Source organism: Solenopsis invicta, chromosome 7, assembly GCF_016802725.1.
Source record: "Solenopsis invicta isolate M01_SB chromosome 7, UNIL_Sinv_3.0, whole genome shotgun sequence".
NCBI lineage: Eukaryota > Metazoa > Arthropoda > Insecta > Hymenoptera > Formicidae > Solenopsis > Solenopsis invicta.
In genome coordinates this window covers 17,566,767-17,584,172 of record NC_052670.1, presented here as the reverse complement: position 1 = coordinate 17,584,172, position 17,406 = coordinate 17,566,767, and the positions used below count along the sequence as shown (strand labels likewise).

The 17,406-nt window shown below is 33.9% G+C and overlaps 1 protein-coding gene across 2 annotated transcripts in view; it reads left to right on the top strand.

The window, feature by feature from the left end:
* LOC113005328 (voltage-gated potassium channel subunit beta-2) overlaps nt 1-12,436 on the top strand; it is a 147,362-nt gene extending 134,926 nt beyond the window's left edge. For both annotated transcript variants that reach the window (XM_039452048.1, XM_039452049.1), the window contains 3 exons: nt 28-84; nt 5,005-5,211; nt 6,724-12,436. In XM_039452048.1, the coding sequence (XP_039307982.1) occupies nt 28-84; nt 5,005-5,211; nt 6,724-6,825 (366 nt within the window). In that variant the 3' untranslated portion in view covers nt 6,826-12,436. The remainder of the gene's footprint in view (nt 1-27; nt 85-5,004; nt 5,212-6,723) is intronic.
* Nucleotides 12,437-17,406: the final 4,970 nt, after the last annotated feature.

The following is a 17,406-nucleotide window of genomic DNA, read 5'->3' as shown; positions in this document are numbered from 1 at the left end:
AACAAAAAATAATCTTTATAATTTCAGAACAAATACTCGTCATTTAGTTGGACGGAAGATGAAACTCAGTCTCTGTACAAAGAGGTACGCGAATAATTTATAGAAACAATGCTTTTATACCTAAGAAGTATAATATTATGAAAATATCACCTATATTTTATTTATCATCAAACTTTAACTATCCTGTTTTGTTCTACCCTCCCTTAATTTATTTCTGACAATTAAAAGCTTAAATTTGGCAAAAAATATCAAGATAATAATAAATCATAAAATTAGTGTTATATTATTTTATTACTATTTCTTACTCTTAGACCCGGTTGCACTAACATTTTTTTTACTATAAATGAGAATTACATACCTTTTTTTATATTTTTCTTTCTAAATAAATATAGATACATATTTAAGTCTTGTTTAAAGCCAAAATAACGTTGGTGTAATCGGGCGCGCGTTAATCACTTAAATTTTAAAAGTCACGCGAACTTCCGTAAGATATCAATCTTTAATAATATCTCGTCAATGATATCAGTCACTTTAATCACTTTATCGACTAATCTTTCGGTGATGAAAATCATTCAAAGATGAAAATACACGTTGCTAATGCGCGTAATGCACGTTGCAGTACGTGTTTACTCTACAATAGCAATCAATCGCATACTTATTGATTACGAATATACAATCATAATAAAATTAATTGTTATTGTTGAGTAATCATTAAGTTGTTTGTAATATTTTTTTTTTGAGTGATTTTTTGTTATCGAGGTCCAATTCCAATTAACCTGATTGGTCGATTAAATTTATAAATTATTAATTGCAAATTTAAAACTAATCGTTCCTAATATAATTATTTAATTATTTTAATTAAAACATTTCTTGATTTATTATTTTAAAGTGATATACAGGGTGCGAGAAAAGTTCCGGGACGGCGAAATATCTCGAAAACTAAGCATTTTAGGAAAAAGTGTTTCAGACAAAAGTTGTAGGGTTTAAAAAGATCTATTTACTGATCTTATCAGTTTGACCTTGGATGGCGTCGCCAAGGTCAGATCGAAATTACATTAACTTTTTTAAATGGAACACCTAACTTTTTATTGCATATTCTTGTAGCTTATCTCGAGACCTTTCCAAAACATTACAAGAAAGTTTATTTTCGTTGAGTACTTTCCGAGTTGTGAGGCTTGAAAGCTACAGTGTACTGTAGTGTGGGTCCAGCCAGTTAAGGCAAGAGTGGCGTGTGGGTCCGGCCAGTTAAGGCAAGTGTGGCGTGTGTCCGGCCAGTTAAGGCAAGTGTGGCGTGTGTCCGGCCAGTTAAGGCAAGTGTGGCGTGTGTCCGGCCAGTTAAGGCAAGAGTGGCTGGACCCACACTACAGTACACTGTAGCTTTCAAGCCTCACAACTCGGAAAGTACTCAACGAAAATAAACTTTCTTGTAATGTTTTGGAAAGGTCTCGAGATAAGCTACAAGAATATGCAATAAAAAGTTAGGTGTTCCATTTAAAAAAGTTAATGTAATTTCGATCTGACCTTGGCGACGCCATCCAAGGTCAAACTGATAAGATCAGTAAATAGATCTTTTTAAACCCTACAACTTTTGTCTGAAACACTTTTTCCTAAAATGCTTAGTTTTCGAGATATTTCGCCATCCCGGAACTTTTCTCGCACCTATATATATATATATATATATATATATATTATATATATATATAACTACAAAATGTAAAATTGATCGTATTATTTTGTTCTTTTTTGTCTATCTTCTACAAGTTATAATTTATATATATATATATATACCGGGTGTCCCAGACCACCCGTCCCACCCGATTTTTTCGTAAACGCGACATTTTAAAGAAAAATGTTTCAGACAAAAGTTGTAGGGTTTTAAAAGATCTATTTACTGATTTTATCAGTTTGACCTTGGATGGCGTCGCCAAGGTCAGATCAAAATAACATTAACTTTTTTAAATAGGACACCTCATTTTTGGTTCCAGAATCTAATAGCTGGTGTCAAGACCTTTCCAAAACACTATAAGAAAGTTTATTTTTGTTGAGTACTTTCCGAGTTGTGAGGCTTGAAAGTTACGGTGTACTGTTACCTTCAAGCGTCATAACTCGGAAAGTCCTTAACCAAAATAAACTTATTTATAGTGTTTTGGAAAACTCTCGAAATCGACTACAAGAAAATGCAATGAAAAATATACCTGTTTCAGACCACCCGTCCCACCCTTTTAAAACGTAGGGATGTGCTTGTACAAAAAAATGGCTCAGACAAAATTTGCATGATTTCGAGGGATCAACCTGATGATGATCTTGAATTCGACCTTGAGATCGATCTTGCGCATAAAGGTATAAGTCAAAGTAACATTTTTAAAATGTAAAAACGAAATAATCGGTGCCGCCTGTAGGTATTAGCGTTACCTAAGGTGTACCACGTGTAGGTAACAAGATCGTACTTACACCTTATCGGGGTGTTTTTTTAAGGTGGTTCCCCTCGCCGTCACCTTTGTCGGGGTGCTTTCATAAGGTGGTTCCCCTTGCCGTCACCTTTGTCGGGGTGCTTTCATAAGGTGGTTCCCCTTGCCGTCACCTTTGTCGGGGTGCTTTTTTAAGGTGGTTCCCCTCGCCGTCACCTTTGTCGGGGTGCTTTCATAAGGTGGTTCCCCTTGCCGTCACCTTTGTCGGGGTGCTTTCATAAGGTGGTTCCCCTTGCCGTCACCTTTGTCGGGGTGCTTTTTTAAGGTGGTTCCCCACGCCGTCACCTTTGTCGGGGTGCTTTCATAAGGTGGTTCCCCTTGCCGTCACCTTTGTGCATACGCATGTTGTTCAGTATCGATGTTCAAAATGTCCACCACGTGCATTTATACAGGCTGTTACCCTACTTTGGAAATCATCCGTCGCCCGACGAATTTCGTCAGTATCTAGAGACTGAATGACTTGTCGAATTCTGTTTTTCATATCTTCTGCAGTCGTAGGTCGTTCGCGGTATACAAGGTCTTTTATTCGTCTTCCCACAAATAATAATCTAAAATTTTAAGGTCCGGTGATCGTGGTGGCCAATTATGTGGACCATGTTTACCTATCCATCGGCCGCGAAATATGCGGTTCAGTTGATGACGAGCAATGACAGACGTGTGGGCGGGACATCCATCCTGTTGAAACCACATATTTAGACGTAATTGGAGTGGAATATCTTCAAGTAAACGTGGAAGTTCGTTTTCGAGTAAATCGGCGTATAAAAAACGGTTTAAATTCTCTTGAAAGAAAAATGGTCCCACGATATGCGTATCAACAATTCCGCACCAAACATTGACTTTCCAGATACGTTGATGATCCATTTCTCGATACCAATGTGGATTCTCTTGTGCCCAATAACGAAAATTATGTGTGTTTATTTCGCCGTCACTTTTAAAGGTGCACTCATCAGAAAATAAAATACTTCTATGGAAATTAGGTAATTGTTGAGTAATCCAATTACAGAATATCAGTCTTTGTCTATGATCGTTCAATGTCATGGCCTGGTGAAGTGACATTCGATATGGATGGAATGAATTTTCACGAAAAATTCGACTGATCGTGCTTCGACTTATTCCACTATCTCTTGCTCGTCGCTTTAAAGAATCATTCGGGGTTACAAAGGCAGATGCAATTACATCAGGTGCTCTTACTGAACGAACTGATCGATGAATTTGCCTTCCCTTATTATGATCCGGCTGAACAATACCTTTTACAATTATTCGACGTTGTAAGCGACTGAAAACTTTGCGCGAATGTGGTGTATGATCGGGATATTCATTTCGCCACATTATTTCAGCTGCTCGAAAACTTCCAGCTCTACCCAAAACTGACATCATTAACGCAGCTTCTTCGTTCGGGTAAGGCATAACTACAAATTACGCTTACGACCGGGTTGCTTATTAGAAAACGTGAATTGGTGACGAGTTGCGTAATATTATGAATTCTAAGCAATGACTTTTAGGAGTGGTATGTAAGGGTGCTTTTTCGTGAAAATTACTTTATTGCTACAATAATCAACATTAAATGAAGATTAATATTAATAAATCAAGAATAAACGGCATCATAGAGCTGTACCGAATGTTAGAGATCTCGGTAATTAGGTATCTTCAAAACTCTACGCGTAGGACTATAGGTACACGCACCGGCAGAAATGGTGTCTCTCGACGCTAGCGCTCGGCTGCCGCACACACGCGGAGCCGCGCTCGTACGTGTGTCTAGGCTGCGCGGCGACGATCGGGGTGCGGGCGGAAAGTGGTGGGGGGCTTTACGATAGTGCATCCTCCTCGCTCGACGCTGGGTCGAGAGAGAAAGCATTATTCGACGTGATACCATGGGCGAAGTCGGTGTCCTCTGCTTATATTTTTCATTGCATTTTCTTGTAGTCGATTTCGAGAGCTTTCCAAAACACTATAAATAAGTTTATTTTGGTTAAGGACTTTCCGAGTTATGACGCTTGAAGGTAACAGTACACCGTAACTTTCAAGCCTCACAACTCGGAAAGTACTCAACAAAAATAAACTTTCTTATAGTGTTTTGGAAAGGTCTTGACACCAGCTATTAGATTCTGGAACCAAAAATGAGGTGTCCTATTTAAAAAAGTTAATGTTATTTTGATCTGACCTTGGCGACGCCATCCAAGGTCAAACTGATAAAATCAGTAAATAGATCTTTTAAAACCCTACAACTTTTGTCGGAAACATTTTTCTTTAAAATGTCGCGTTTACGAAAAAATCGGGTGGGACGGGTGGTCTGGGACACCCGGTATATATATATATATATAATAACTTGTAGAAAATAGACAAAAAAGAACAAAATAATACGATCAATTTTACATTTTGTAGTTAGATAATCTTAATAAATTTATTCGGGCGATTGAATTAATTGAAGTTTGCGAAACTAGCTCTGAATAATTATCAATAAAATGAAACAAGACCAGTTTCAAATTGAAACAAAGAAAAATTTCTGAGCGAACTAATGATTGTATTTGTAACGCAGGAATACGCGTGGAAAGACAAGTCCGCAGATGAGGAGACTCGGAAATACTCGGACAAATTGCGGGACGTATATGCTCTTGCCGAAAGACTAGGATGCTCTTTCGGACAACTCGCCATCGCGTGGTCTTTGAAGAATGAAAGTGTTCAGTGCCTTCTTCTCGGTGCATCTAATATAGATCAATTGTATGAGAGTCTCCAAAGTTTACAGGTAGCGAATAAACTTTGTTTGATTCTTGCGGATTCTTGTACGATATTTTAGATAATATTGCGTACGATTAATTAATAAATCAAACTCGTAGTTTTCCTACTGACATTGGAACTAATATCGAAAGTTACATAAATGATTTCAATTATCATTTACTGATACTGAACATTTTACTGATTTGATTGTCTTGCTTGTCTTGTTTTAAATGACATAGCGTAAATAAAGTTGCTATTAGAATATAATGCTTAATTAAATGTGTTCTCCCCTTTGTTTTAATCTTATAAATCTTTATCCATAAAATTAAGAGTGATTTTATTTATTACTCTATCAGTTGATTTCAAATAATAAATGACGTAATCACTTTTGATATTTAATAATTTTTTTTTATTTATTAATGTGATTTATTAATAAAATTTAACAATTTTTTACATAATATGTATTTCCAGAGAAAAAAAGTTATATTTAATCATATATAATTGTATAAAAATATGTATATTTAAAAAACAATTATGAAAAGTACAATATAAAATATAATAATAAATCAATAAAAAAAATAAATATTATATAATAAAATAAATATTATATAATAAAATAAATATTATATACACACTCACGCGCGCGCGCGCGCGCGCGTGTGTGTGTGTGTGTGTGTGTGCGTGTGTGTGTGCATATATATATTACAACTCTATCGATCCATCCAAACACCGAGTTCACTTTTGACGGCAAAAACAAAGTCTAACCTTGGTTCTTAACCCCCTTATTTTTGTTCTCGAAAATGAACCTAATCTTTTAATAAATTGATCAAATTTTTCACGCTTATTCCGAATATATAGGTCTCTAGTTGATGCGATTTGCCATTCCAGAGAAAATGTGCCCCATAAAAATTGAAATTTTCACGGAATTGAAACTTTGGGGCCCATTTTCTTTGGAACGGTGCATGGCATTAACTAGAGATCTATATATTTGGAATCAGCGTGAAAAACTCTATCGATCCATCCAAACACCGAGTTCATGTTCGAGGGCTAAAAAAGGGACTAACTGCCTATAGAAACTTGGCATCACTCTTTCATTGATACAATGCAAAAATATCAACTTTTAACTTTAAAATATACTTTGGTTTGTTTCGATATAATTTTTTGTTTTGAAGATATTGTAATATAAAAATAACTCTATTTTTATGTAACATACTGAGAAAATTTGTTTTTATTTTGTATCACAAGTGTAAATGGTCATTTTCGATGTATTCTTATCTGCTGATACAAAGTTGTCCAAATTCTATCGCAATAACAATTTTAAGAAAAATGGCGTCAAAGAGACCAAAAACGACAGTTTCAAAATTATCATTTTTTTCTCAAAATTAAAAACTATTATTTAAATTTAGATAATGGATTCATGTTTAACAGACAAAAAGAGATCAAAAATGATTATTCACATTCGTGATAAAAAAAATCGAATTTTGTTGCTTTGTAAAATCTAACGCAATAGTAAATAATTAAAGAAATACGCAATTTTCAGCTTATCCCGAAGCTAAACGCAAATATAATGAGCGAAATCGAGAGGATTCTTGACAACAAACCGTCCCGACCACCAATGATATCCACATTGGCACTCAGATGACAATCGATGTGCCCCCACGGCAGCGGTGGGGGTTCTGTAGAAGAGGCGGGCAGTCCGAAAAGCGAGGGCGGCAACAGTCAGGATCAAGAACAGACCAAGGAAGTGAACAACAAGTTACCGTTCTGCGAGATACAATGAAGCTGCACGCGGACAACAAACCATCTTGTAACTTCATAATATTGGTGTCCAACACTGATCATAACGAGTGTCATTTTTCGCTTTTCATTTGGTCGCGATCCGGTGTGGGTCGAATGCACACATGACCACAAGTTGACACGACAATATTTACCAAACATGAAGAAACCCATCTTTGGAGACTTGCCGCCTCGACGATGGCGAAAATTCACCATTCTCACGGCGTATCCTCGAAGCAGTACTTCATACACAATTTATATCTCTTATACGTCACATTCGACATTTGTAGATATATAGGTAATGAAAACGCGACATGTTTTATGGCCACCTGTCTTTATAGACAAAATTGTGAGTCGCGTGCTTTTAAATGCATCTCCAATACGGTTATACCTGTGCCGTAAACCATTATAAATTTTTCGCTAATCTTCTATCAGGAGACTATGTCTCGTCGAAAAGGTTTCCATTCGCGATTTCAAGTGTTCATTATTCTTAGCATTAAGAATCCTATTTGCTACACGTAGTGAATAATGAGAAACTTGGCAGTATCACGAATATCCACCGAGCTATACATTCGTTCTACTATTTATTGGTCGAGTAAGAGCAATTTGCAAACAAATTCGGATGAAATAGCGAACACGTCGAGTTTATTATCTAAACAGTTTTGCCGTAGATTGTAAAAATTTTATTAATGATGTTATCAGCAATGCTGTGTTTTAAGTGCTATACCAAATACTCTAACGCGATTCACTCTATTAACTTTAATACATACTTTTCGTTAGGGTTGTTACGCTTGATTGTATTTTATCTACCAATTTATCTCCGCTTTCTCTATTTATCTTTCTCCATCCTCTCCTTTTTCTAGTTTAAACCTCGAGAAATCATTATATTAAGTATATTATACTAAGAAACGCGTGAAACACAGTACACAAGTTTGTACAATAAAATACATCGCTACAAATTTTTCACTATTCTAAAGAGTACTCGCGCCTGTTTTCAAAATATAGATATTGTACTAAAGGATAAATGCAGTTGAAGAATTACAAAATAACTGCGGAATAATCGATAGCTAACAAGTTCGCTAATCGAGTCCAGTCAGTAGAATAAATTAAGATGAATGAAAGTGAATCAAAGCGATATTTTCATTCAAAGAACAAATTAAGTGAGTCATGAAAATGAAACAGAGCAATATTTTAATTCGAAGTATAATTTAGTCTCATTAACCGCCGAATTGATTCTTTAAACATAAAATCAATTTCTTAGTGGTTACATTTGAAATATTTTCTTTAAATATTTTGCAAACTCTGTCAAATTTAAATATAAATTCTACAATATGAATATACTATAGATGTACCAAGAAATCTTTGAAGAACCGAAACTATACACAAAGAATCTCTTTACTTCAATATCATTTCTATCAAGAGAAAGTCTGTTTATTTATCGCGTATAGCTTTTTGCTTCGTTTCGCCGTAAAGTGAGACACAGCACATTTCTGAAGAAAGATCGTTTATCTTGAAGAGAGATACAAGGTTTGTAATAATCTACAATTATATCTTTGTGCGAAGTATCGTTGCCCCTGAGCAATATTGTTTCGATTTATCTTGTCATTTCCTTATGCCAAAGTGATGAAGAGTAATCAACAAATGCGATTCGTGTCAACCAAGCGCCGTTTCGCCAATTTCCGTTGTTCAGAACATTGCTCAAGTGTACGATCATGAGAAAACTTCTCGCTCCCGTAAAAGTGGTAATCCATATAGCGAAATTTATATAAACGTGAAAGAGTTTTTATTTATATTTTAGACGTATATGTAATCTGCAGTTAACCTTTTTAATTGTAGTTTAAACGATGAGTTTCGACAAAATCTTTTCTTTGTGGTTGTATACATATATGTCGTAGGCAAATAGTTATTTTAGGAAAATAGTCAATCTGACTAGATAAATGCTATTTGCCTGGTAAAATAACTCTCGCCCGTTTATTTTTATATTTAAGTGCTATTTTCTTTATTTAGCAAATGTATGGAGCTATCAGTATGATCCTTTGACTGAATCGCTGTTAGGCATATCAGCAAAGCATGCGTTGATAACTTAGCTACACGCGCATGCGAAAAATGCACAAATTTGAAATGTGTGTGCGTGCGTGCGTGCGTGCATGCGTGCGTACGTGCGTGCGTGCGTGCGTGCGTGCGTGCGTGCGTGCGTGCGTGCGTGCGTGTGTGTGTGTGTGTGTGTGTGTGTGTGTGTGTGTGTGTGTGTGTGTATGTGTGTATGTATGAATAAATATTCTGTTTTGTTTACACAAATTCTCTGCTTTAAAAACAAATTTTTTTCATATAATTTTTGTGTTCTTAAAAAGCAGAGAATTTGTGTTTTCAAAACAGATAATTTGTGTTTTACAACAGAGAATTTGTGTCTTAAGATAGAAAATTTGTATTTTTAAAGCAGAGAATAACTTATTATTTAATTATTTTAATTTATTTTTATTTAATTATAGACAATTTAAAAGATGTATTCATTTTTTATCATTGATATTATATAAAGCGATACGTTAAAAGTACATATATGTCAAATTCATTCACTTTTTGTATGCGCATGTGGCCAGGAAGCATTCATTTTGCTACATTTCATCGGTATGACAAATTTCCTAACCTAAATAATCGTCAACTTTAATGATTAATATCTTGCTTCACGGAGCAGAAAACTGAATAATTAACTAAACTAAATAATTATCCAAAATTGATTTCTATTTTCCTAAAAAGCTTTCAGGCAAATGTTATTTGCCTAAGAAAATAGCATTTAATCACAAGTGGACGGGCAAAAACTATTTGACTAACAGATAGTATTTGCCTAATCAGATACTATTTTTCTAAAATAACTATTTGCTTATGACATATATCAAGATCTAATCTCTTTTGAATCAAAATACTATTAATTATCTATAAATATTTATTATTTTTTTTTTTAATGAAAAATAATCGGATCCCTGTAAACATCAAGTAACAATATTATAATTTTCTATTTAGCATGTAACTGTTACGTATAACATTTGTTACATTGCGCTTGTATTGTCCAATAGGAAATTATAATGTTATAGTTGTCATTCTTAATTGGAGTTTACCAAGCATTTATTTTTACGTGCGTTCGGGAATTTTCCTAGCATATTGTATATCAATATTATTAACATTCCACTTAATTTTATCAACTCCCCAGATAACCAAATGTAGTGAGTTTGTTGTTATGTTGTCAACAACCATGCAGCAACTAATTTCGATAAACTCAGGACAGTGAGAGCATTATCTGTTTATCGGGTTACACTCAGACGTAAACTTTAATTCTACAAACAGTAAATAAATGACAGCATCAATTTAATTTTTACTCACAAAAAGATTGCTGTCATATTGCTATTATATTAATAACAATATAACGTATCAGTACTACTGACCATTTATTCTTAAAATTTCGTCAACTGATTGTATATATAAGCAATCATGTTGCTGCATTCGTAAAATCTATGTTGATGTCTCAAATGTACAGCAAATATATAACAACACAAGCAATGCATTAGTTTGCTCAATGTGCTACATCACGCTTGGTTATCTGGGTTGATGATAAACAGTAAACCTCTTCAAAATGTACAATATCGTATGTGCTCACGGGAAAGGAAAAAAAGAAGGATTGAAAGCTGCCAGTACATTTTTATAGCATTTAAGGTGATTTCTTCAAATCAGACTTTCGTCCAATATGTGACATATATAGGTACAGCGATATAGTTTCCAGTGTAAATATTTGGAGGTGATAAGAAAGGGGACAAAATGTCAGAAAACTGAACAAAAACTTGCGCACCAAATATCGAACGAATTATAATATTGGCGTAGCAATTGTTTACAAAATATATGTTTACACAATATATATTTACTGACACTTTGCGATCCTATCGGCGGAGAAGGTATCGAGCAATAATCATCATTAATACGAATCTTGACATCATCCATTGTCTTCTTTACAATCCATCAAATGGAAATGGATCGAAATGGATTTGTGTGATCATTGTCGAATCAAAATTCTTAATTCTTTAAATTTTGATCAAAGTTTAAAGAATTTCTTGAATTTATTTTAATCAATAAAATAGAAATTGAAACTACCGGACTTTTAATTTTTTTAATTTAAAAAAAGTTACACAAGCCACATACATTTTAATTTACGAAATGGGATTGAAATGAAGTGATTCCAATTCTTTCAATCTAAAAGACGCAATTCATTTTAATCTATGACATTAGATTGAAATGATGTAATTGCTATTTTTTAAATTCAAAATGTATGCAAATAAATTAAAACGGATTACAAATTTTCAACTCATTTCAATCTATTTTTATTTACTGGGAATTATCCTTCTGAGTAACAATCAAAAAGTTTTAGCCGTCACTCATTAAACATTAAAAAAAACTACAAAAGGAGTTTCATAAATAGAACATAGTTTTCCGATATGCATTTAAGAAATGAATACATAATGCGTGCTACGTACAAATCTATCGAAATTTACTCTTTATTTCTTCGATCAAAAATACATTGAATAAAATATAATAGTGATAAAAATTCTTTACATTATACATGACAACTATTTCTTATATTATAATTCCCGCGCGCACGCGTCCATGCATTTACTCAAATATATTAACAAAAGTTATTATATATGTACCCAGTAAACTAACTGCTTATATAACCGTAACTGAGGACAAATATCTAACCGAAAAAAAGAGAAAGACAGTAAATCGGAATAAATTCGATATCGATCAACAATCGGTTGCAATAAGCATTGTAACTGCCGGGGCTCTTGCGTATTGTCAAAACATGCAAAATGAACACGCATAAAGAAGTCCGTTGTGAGCTGCAAGAGAAAAATTGATATTTTGTGTGTCATATGACAAGCTTGTCGAACATTATTGATTAGTTGTAAGAGCATTTTTATAAATTTGAAAACTTCTCCATTTTATAGTTAAATAGTACGACGTATAAAACGTCAGTTTTTCTCTTGCAGCTCACAACGGACTCACCGATTTACCCTTTGCCTTTTGGTTAGATATTTGCTCTTAGTTACAGGTATATAAGCAATTAGTTTACTGGATACATATAAACTTTTTGTTAATATATTTGAGTAAAAGCATAGACGCGCGTGCGCGCAGATTAGCCAAATTAAAAGAATGCGATTAGAAACGTTCAAGATCAGATAGATAAAGAGTTCCGAGACGAAACAGAGTTCGGAGATTTTGCAAAATAAAAAAAGCTACAAGACGAGTTCAGTCTACGCGTTCAGTTTTTTTTTCTTTTTTTTAGATTTTGTGTGACACAAAGCACATAGATTTGCTAAAAAACAATTAAATTTGTTTCACACTAATTCGATGATGTGAAACGACGGAATTTGCTCTATATGTAATCTCTCAGCTTAAATTAAAACTAAGTAAATTATCATTTTATTAAACAACAATTGTCTTAATTATTAAATAACCATCCTACTTTCAACACTACATAACATAAATATAAAACCGTTACGTATACACATATGTTATATAGCATTTATATTTGTGTTTGTTAAATGAGCCGGAAGAGGTCTGTCTTTCCCTTTGTTCCTTATCCTTCTAATCTATTTCTAATTTAAAACTAAAATTAACTTTGAGTTAACTTAAATTAGAATTTTTTCAGGATACAGATTAGCGAGAACTTTTTTAAACATTTACAGTAAATATCTATTTATTTGAATTTGTTGGGCGACAGTATCCCAGTTAGCAAAGCGTGTCTCAGCAAAGTTGCTCAAATCTGTAAGTTGCTTATGATGCTAGGAACTCGTCATATATTTCGTCATATATCCGGAAAAAATTTTTTATACATAATTATATATAAAATATGTCCATATATAAATAAAAATATAAATATATATAAATGAATATATCTATGCTATATATATAGATATAGTATATATTAAAATTATATATAGTATATATTAAAATTTTTTCTAACGTTATATACACTACCCAAAAAAAAAATAGAGAACACTTTCCAGACACCAAAAATTAGGCTATTTTTAAATGACTGTAATTTGACGAAAAATCATCATAGACAAAAAATAAGAAAAACATTTTAAAGCTTGAAGTTTTAACTTTAACGCTATATCAACAGATTTTTAAAGTTTTTTTAACTTCCTTGTCTTATGCAGTAAAAAAGCACATCTTGTTTTGTTTCTTAAATTTTTGTATCTTTGACACTTTGCAGCTCGAGAAACAAATTTTTTTCAAACAATTCAAGTAAAGCTTCATAAACTACAACATTTTGCCTACAAAATGCTTTTTTTAAAATTTATCTACAATTTTTTTTGACCGAGTTATACAACTTTGAAGCTACTAAACCTGCACTTTTTACAAATAATATCCGTACCCCGTAAAAAATTATCGTAGATAAAAAATTTAAAAAGTATTTTAAAGCTCGCAGTTTCAACTTTAACATGCTATTAATAGTTTTCAAAAATTTTCTCAATTTCTCAATGCCCAAAAAAGATACACTGATTTTTCCTTAAAATTACGTTCTTTTGACAGCTTGTAACACAATAAAAAAATTTTTTCTTGACAAATGCAATGCAAGTACCATAAAGTATGACTTTTCTCTACAAAATGTTTTTTAAAAATTTTCCTACAATTTTTTTGTGGGGGGGGAGGGGGATGGCGCTTAAGTCAGTTCTTTTCTCTCCTAATTGGACGCTGTAAGCTATCGGCTAGCTGTGATCATTTTAAAAACACTTACTTCCGATACAGCACAGAGAGATTGCAGGAACATTACAGAATGATTTCATTGAAACATTGTAATATTGCATATTGATTGCGAAACATTGCTGCAACATTACTGGAAGATTGCAGCAACATTAAAATGTCCGCTTTTCGAAATATTGCATTGAAACATCCCAGCAACATTGCAATGTTATGAATTTTTCAAAATATTCACATAAATATTATTACACCACATAATTCCAATGAACAAAACAATATTTTTGTAACATTTTAAAAAACATTTTTTGCAAAAATATGTGGGGAATTTTTTTTCGGAAATTTTCAAGCGGTTAGCCATCCAAGTCGCGATTCCGATGAACTTTGTTTGACCTCCGGGATTGCTGCGAACTGATCCCTCATGATGACCTGTAAATACTTTATGCTGATCTGCGTATATAACTGTTAGATCAGGGTATATATAACTGTTAGATCAACGTATATGTCAATATACGTTGTCAAAAAATATAAAATATGTATAATTAAAGCACAGTATTTATATAAACCAATATAAAATTTAATTTTTTTTTTCTACTAATTTTGCAAATACAGAATAACATCTGGAATAACTTTTCTGTTATTTGTTTAAATAAGAATGCAATTAGAAAATATATATCAATATAATACAATAATTAAATTAAATATAAAAAAATTTTTATTAAAAAGCAATTTAAAAATATTTGTTTATTGGGATGTAAATCGAGGTTTCTTCATACATACATGGACCTATTTCGTCTATTGATATGAATATTCATATTTCTCAACAATACTATGATGCACACAGCACCACGGGACCGCATGCCTGTTTTTAGACGTCTTAGAGTCAACATTTGAAGAATGTCTGCAGACGTCTATGCAAAGTCAATTTGCAATCAACTCTGAAAGCCTGACTTAGATGAGTCGACTTACAGTCGACATATGGACGTTTGTGCTGTTAGGGAATATGGAGAACGGAAAACTTAGTAACGTCGCCAGACCTTAGTTTGCCAAATGCGGATGAATAATTATAGATGAATTAAATTAATATATTATTATACGCGAATATTCTGCCATGGCTTTTTATTACCATTACTTTATTTAAAAAATTATTATATTGCAATGTTTCTGGAATATTACTGGCATATGCCATGAGATTTTGCAGGCATATTGTTAATTTATGTTTCTGCAATGTCTCTGCAATATTGCATTGCAATCTGCAACATTGCCACATTGCTGCAATGTTGCTGCAATTTTCTGTGCTGTATGGGTTAGATTCATGTAACGCTTGCTTAAGAATATATTTATTTTGTGTTTCTTTCCAACTGCAAATATCTGTAATAGCCGTTTTTATTCAAGCTCTCACACATCCCATCAGGTTATGGGTCCAGATATTGATAAGGATAACTTGAAATTTCATATCCCGCTGTGAAATGGAGAAAATTATGTTTTTTGGAAAACTAAAGTACGGGCAATATTAACGACGAATTGACGTTGTTAGTGAGCCTAAGCCCACGCAGCCCGACGAAGTATGGAAAAAGCGTAATAACAAAGCTATAGCGTACATAACGTTAAGCGTGGAAGATAATCAATTGATACATTTTGCGCATCTCAAAAATGTTTTTGACATATGGCAAGCGCTATTCAAGAAGTACGAGCGTTCAACTTTTGTTAGCAGATTATATCTCCGAAGGGAAAACTATACAACATCCACTATCGAGGAGGACCCATAAACAACCATATCAATGCGATCACGGAAGTAGTGGGATTACTACGCGGTTCGGGAAAACCTCTCGAAGACGAGGAAGTAGTCGCAGTTTTACTGGTAAATCTATCAGAAACATACTCAGGTCTGGTTACAGCGCTTGAGAGGAGAGATGAAGCGGATCTAACGGTTGAATTTGTCACTAGGAAAATACTGAATGAGTACCAAAGACGTACGAAAAGCAGTGAGTCAAGCAAGAAAAAGTCAGAAGTAGTGTTTCAGTCGACAGTTGCAGTTTTTAATAAGGGAAGTAATAGCGAACATAGCAGTTTTAATAAAAGCGAGAAAGGTAAACGAAATGTCAAGAGAGATAAGAGACGCGAACATGTTTTTTTTTTAATAAGCCAGGCCATATAAAAACGGACTGTAGATTCTACAAAAAATCACAACAACAGCAGAAGAATACGAGCACAGAACAGGACAAATCGACAGAGACAGCCAAAGTCGGTGTCTAGAATAGTCAGACTACGTTCAGTGTACATGAAGAGGCTCGAGCAGTCACTACAGAAGTGTGGTATATCGATTCAGGTGCAACGAGTCATATGACCAATGACCAATCCTTTTTCACAAAAATTGAGGACATTAATATAAAGATTTTCCTTGCTGATGGTTCATCGGTCGAGGCAGCAAAAATTGGAGAAGGTCGTTTGCCATGTAGAGTCTCAGATAACAGTGTGCGAATAATAAATTTTAAAAATGTACTATATATTCCACAACTTGACGGAGGATTGCTCTCAGTGCAGAGGATAATTGAACATGGACATCGAGTAATATTCAAGGGAAACACTTGCATCATTTATCAAGGACAACGAGTCGTTAAAGTGGAAAACAACGGAAATCTATTCCGACTTCAGACAACGGAGATAGAAGTTTCGGCAAGAATCGCAAGCGTAGCAGCATGCATCCATCAGTAGCCTCGTCGTTTAGGCCATAGAGATCCGAAAGCAATAAGACGTCTAATAAAAGAAGAATTAGCAACGGGAATTAAAGTAACTGCGTGTTCCGATGAGATGGTCTGCGAATATTGTATAAAAGGGAAGTTAGCTAAAACGAAGTTCCTAGAAAGCAAACGAAGGAAAAAAGGACCAATGAGATTAATTCATTCGGACGTGTGTGGACCGATGCCGATTACTACGCCGAGTGGTAATCGATATTTTTTTACTTTGATCAATGACTATTCCCGTTTTACTGTAATACGTTTATTGAACTTAAAGGCGGAAATTCCAGGAGTGATAAAGGAATATATTACTAAAATGTCAGTAAGATTTGGTAGAAAGCCTATTCCTTTACGTACAGATAACGGCAAGAAGTACATTTCATCCAAGTTAACAGATTTTTTGAAGAAAGAAGGGATACAGCATTAACTCACAGTGGTGTATACGCCACAACAAAATGGCGTAGCAGAAAAGAGAAACAGGTCGCTGACAGAGTCTGCAAAGTGCATGTTATTAGATGCTCATTTGGATAATTGCTTCTGGGGAGAGGCAATTTTGACAGCGGCGTATCTACAAAACCGGATGACCAGTCGCAGTATTGATAAAACACCTGTTAAGTTGTTTACCGGTAAAAAACCGGATATTAGTCAAAGTATTTGGTTCTCTCAAAGTATAAAATCTACTCCATGATTCCTAAGTAAAAACGCAGGAAGTGGGACGAGGCTAAAGAAGGAGTTTTAGTTGGTTACAATGGAATTACAAAAAGCTAGAGAATTTTGAATCCTAAAACAAATCGGGTATGGATAGCTCGTTCTGTGAGAATTATAGAGCACAAAGATAAGCAGCTAGGGCATCATCATCAAGCATCACAAGAAGGAGCAAGCAGTGACGTAGCAAGGCTATCAAGAATTATTGAATATAAAATGCCAGAACAAAATAAAATTTATGAAAATTCAGGATCAGAAAA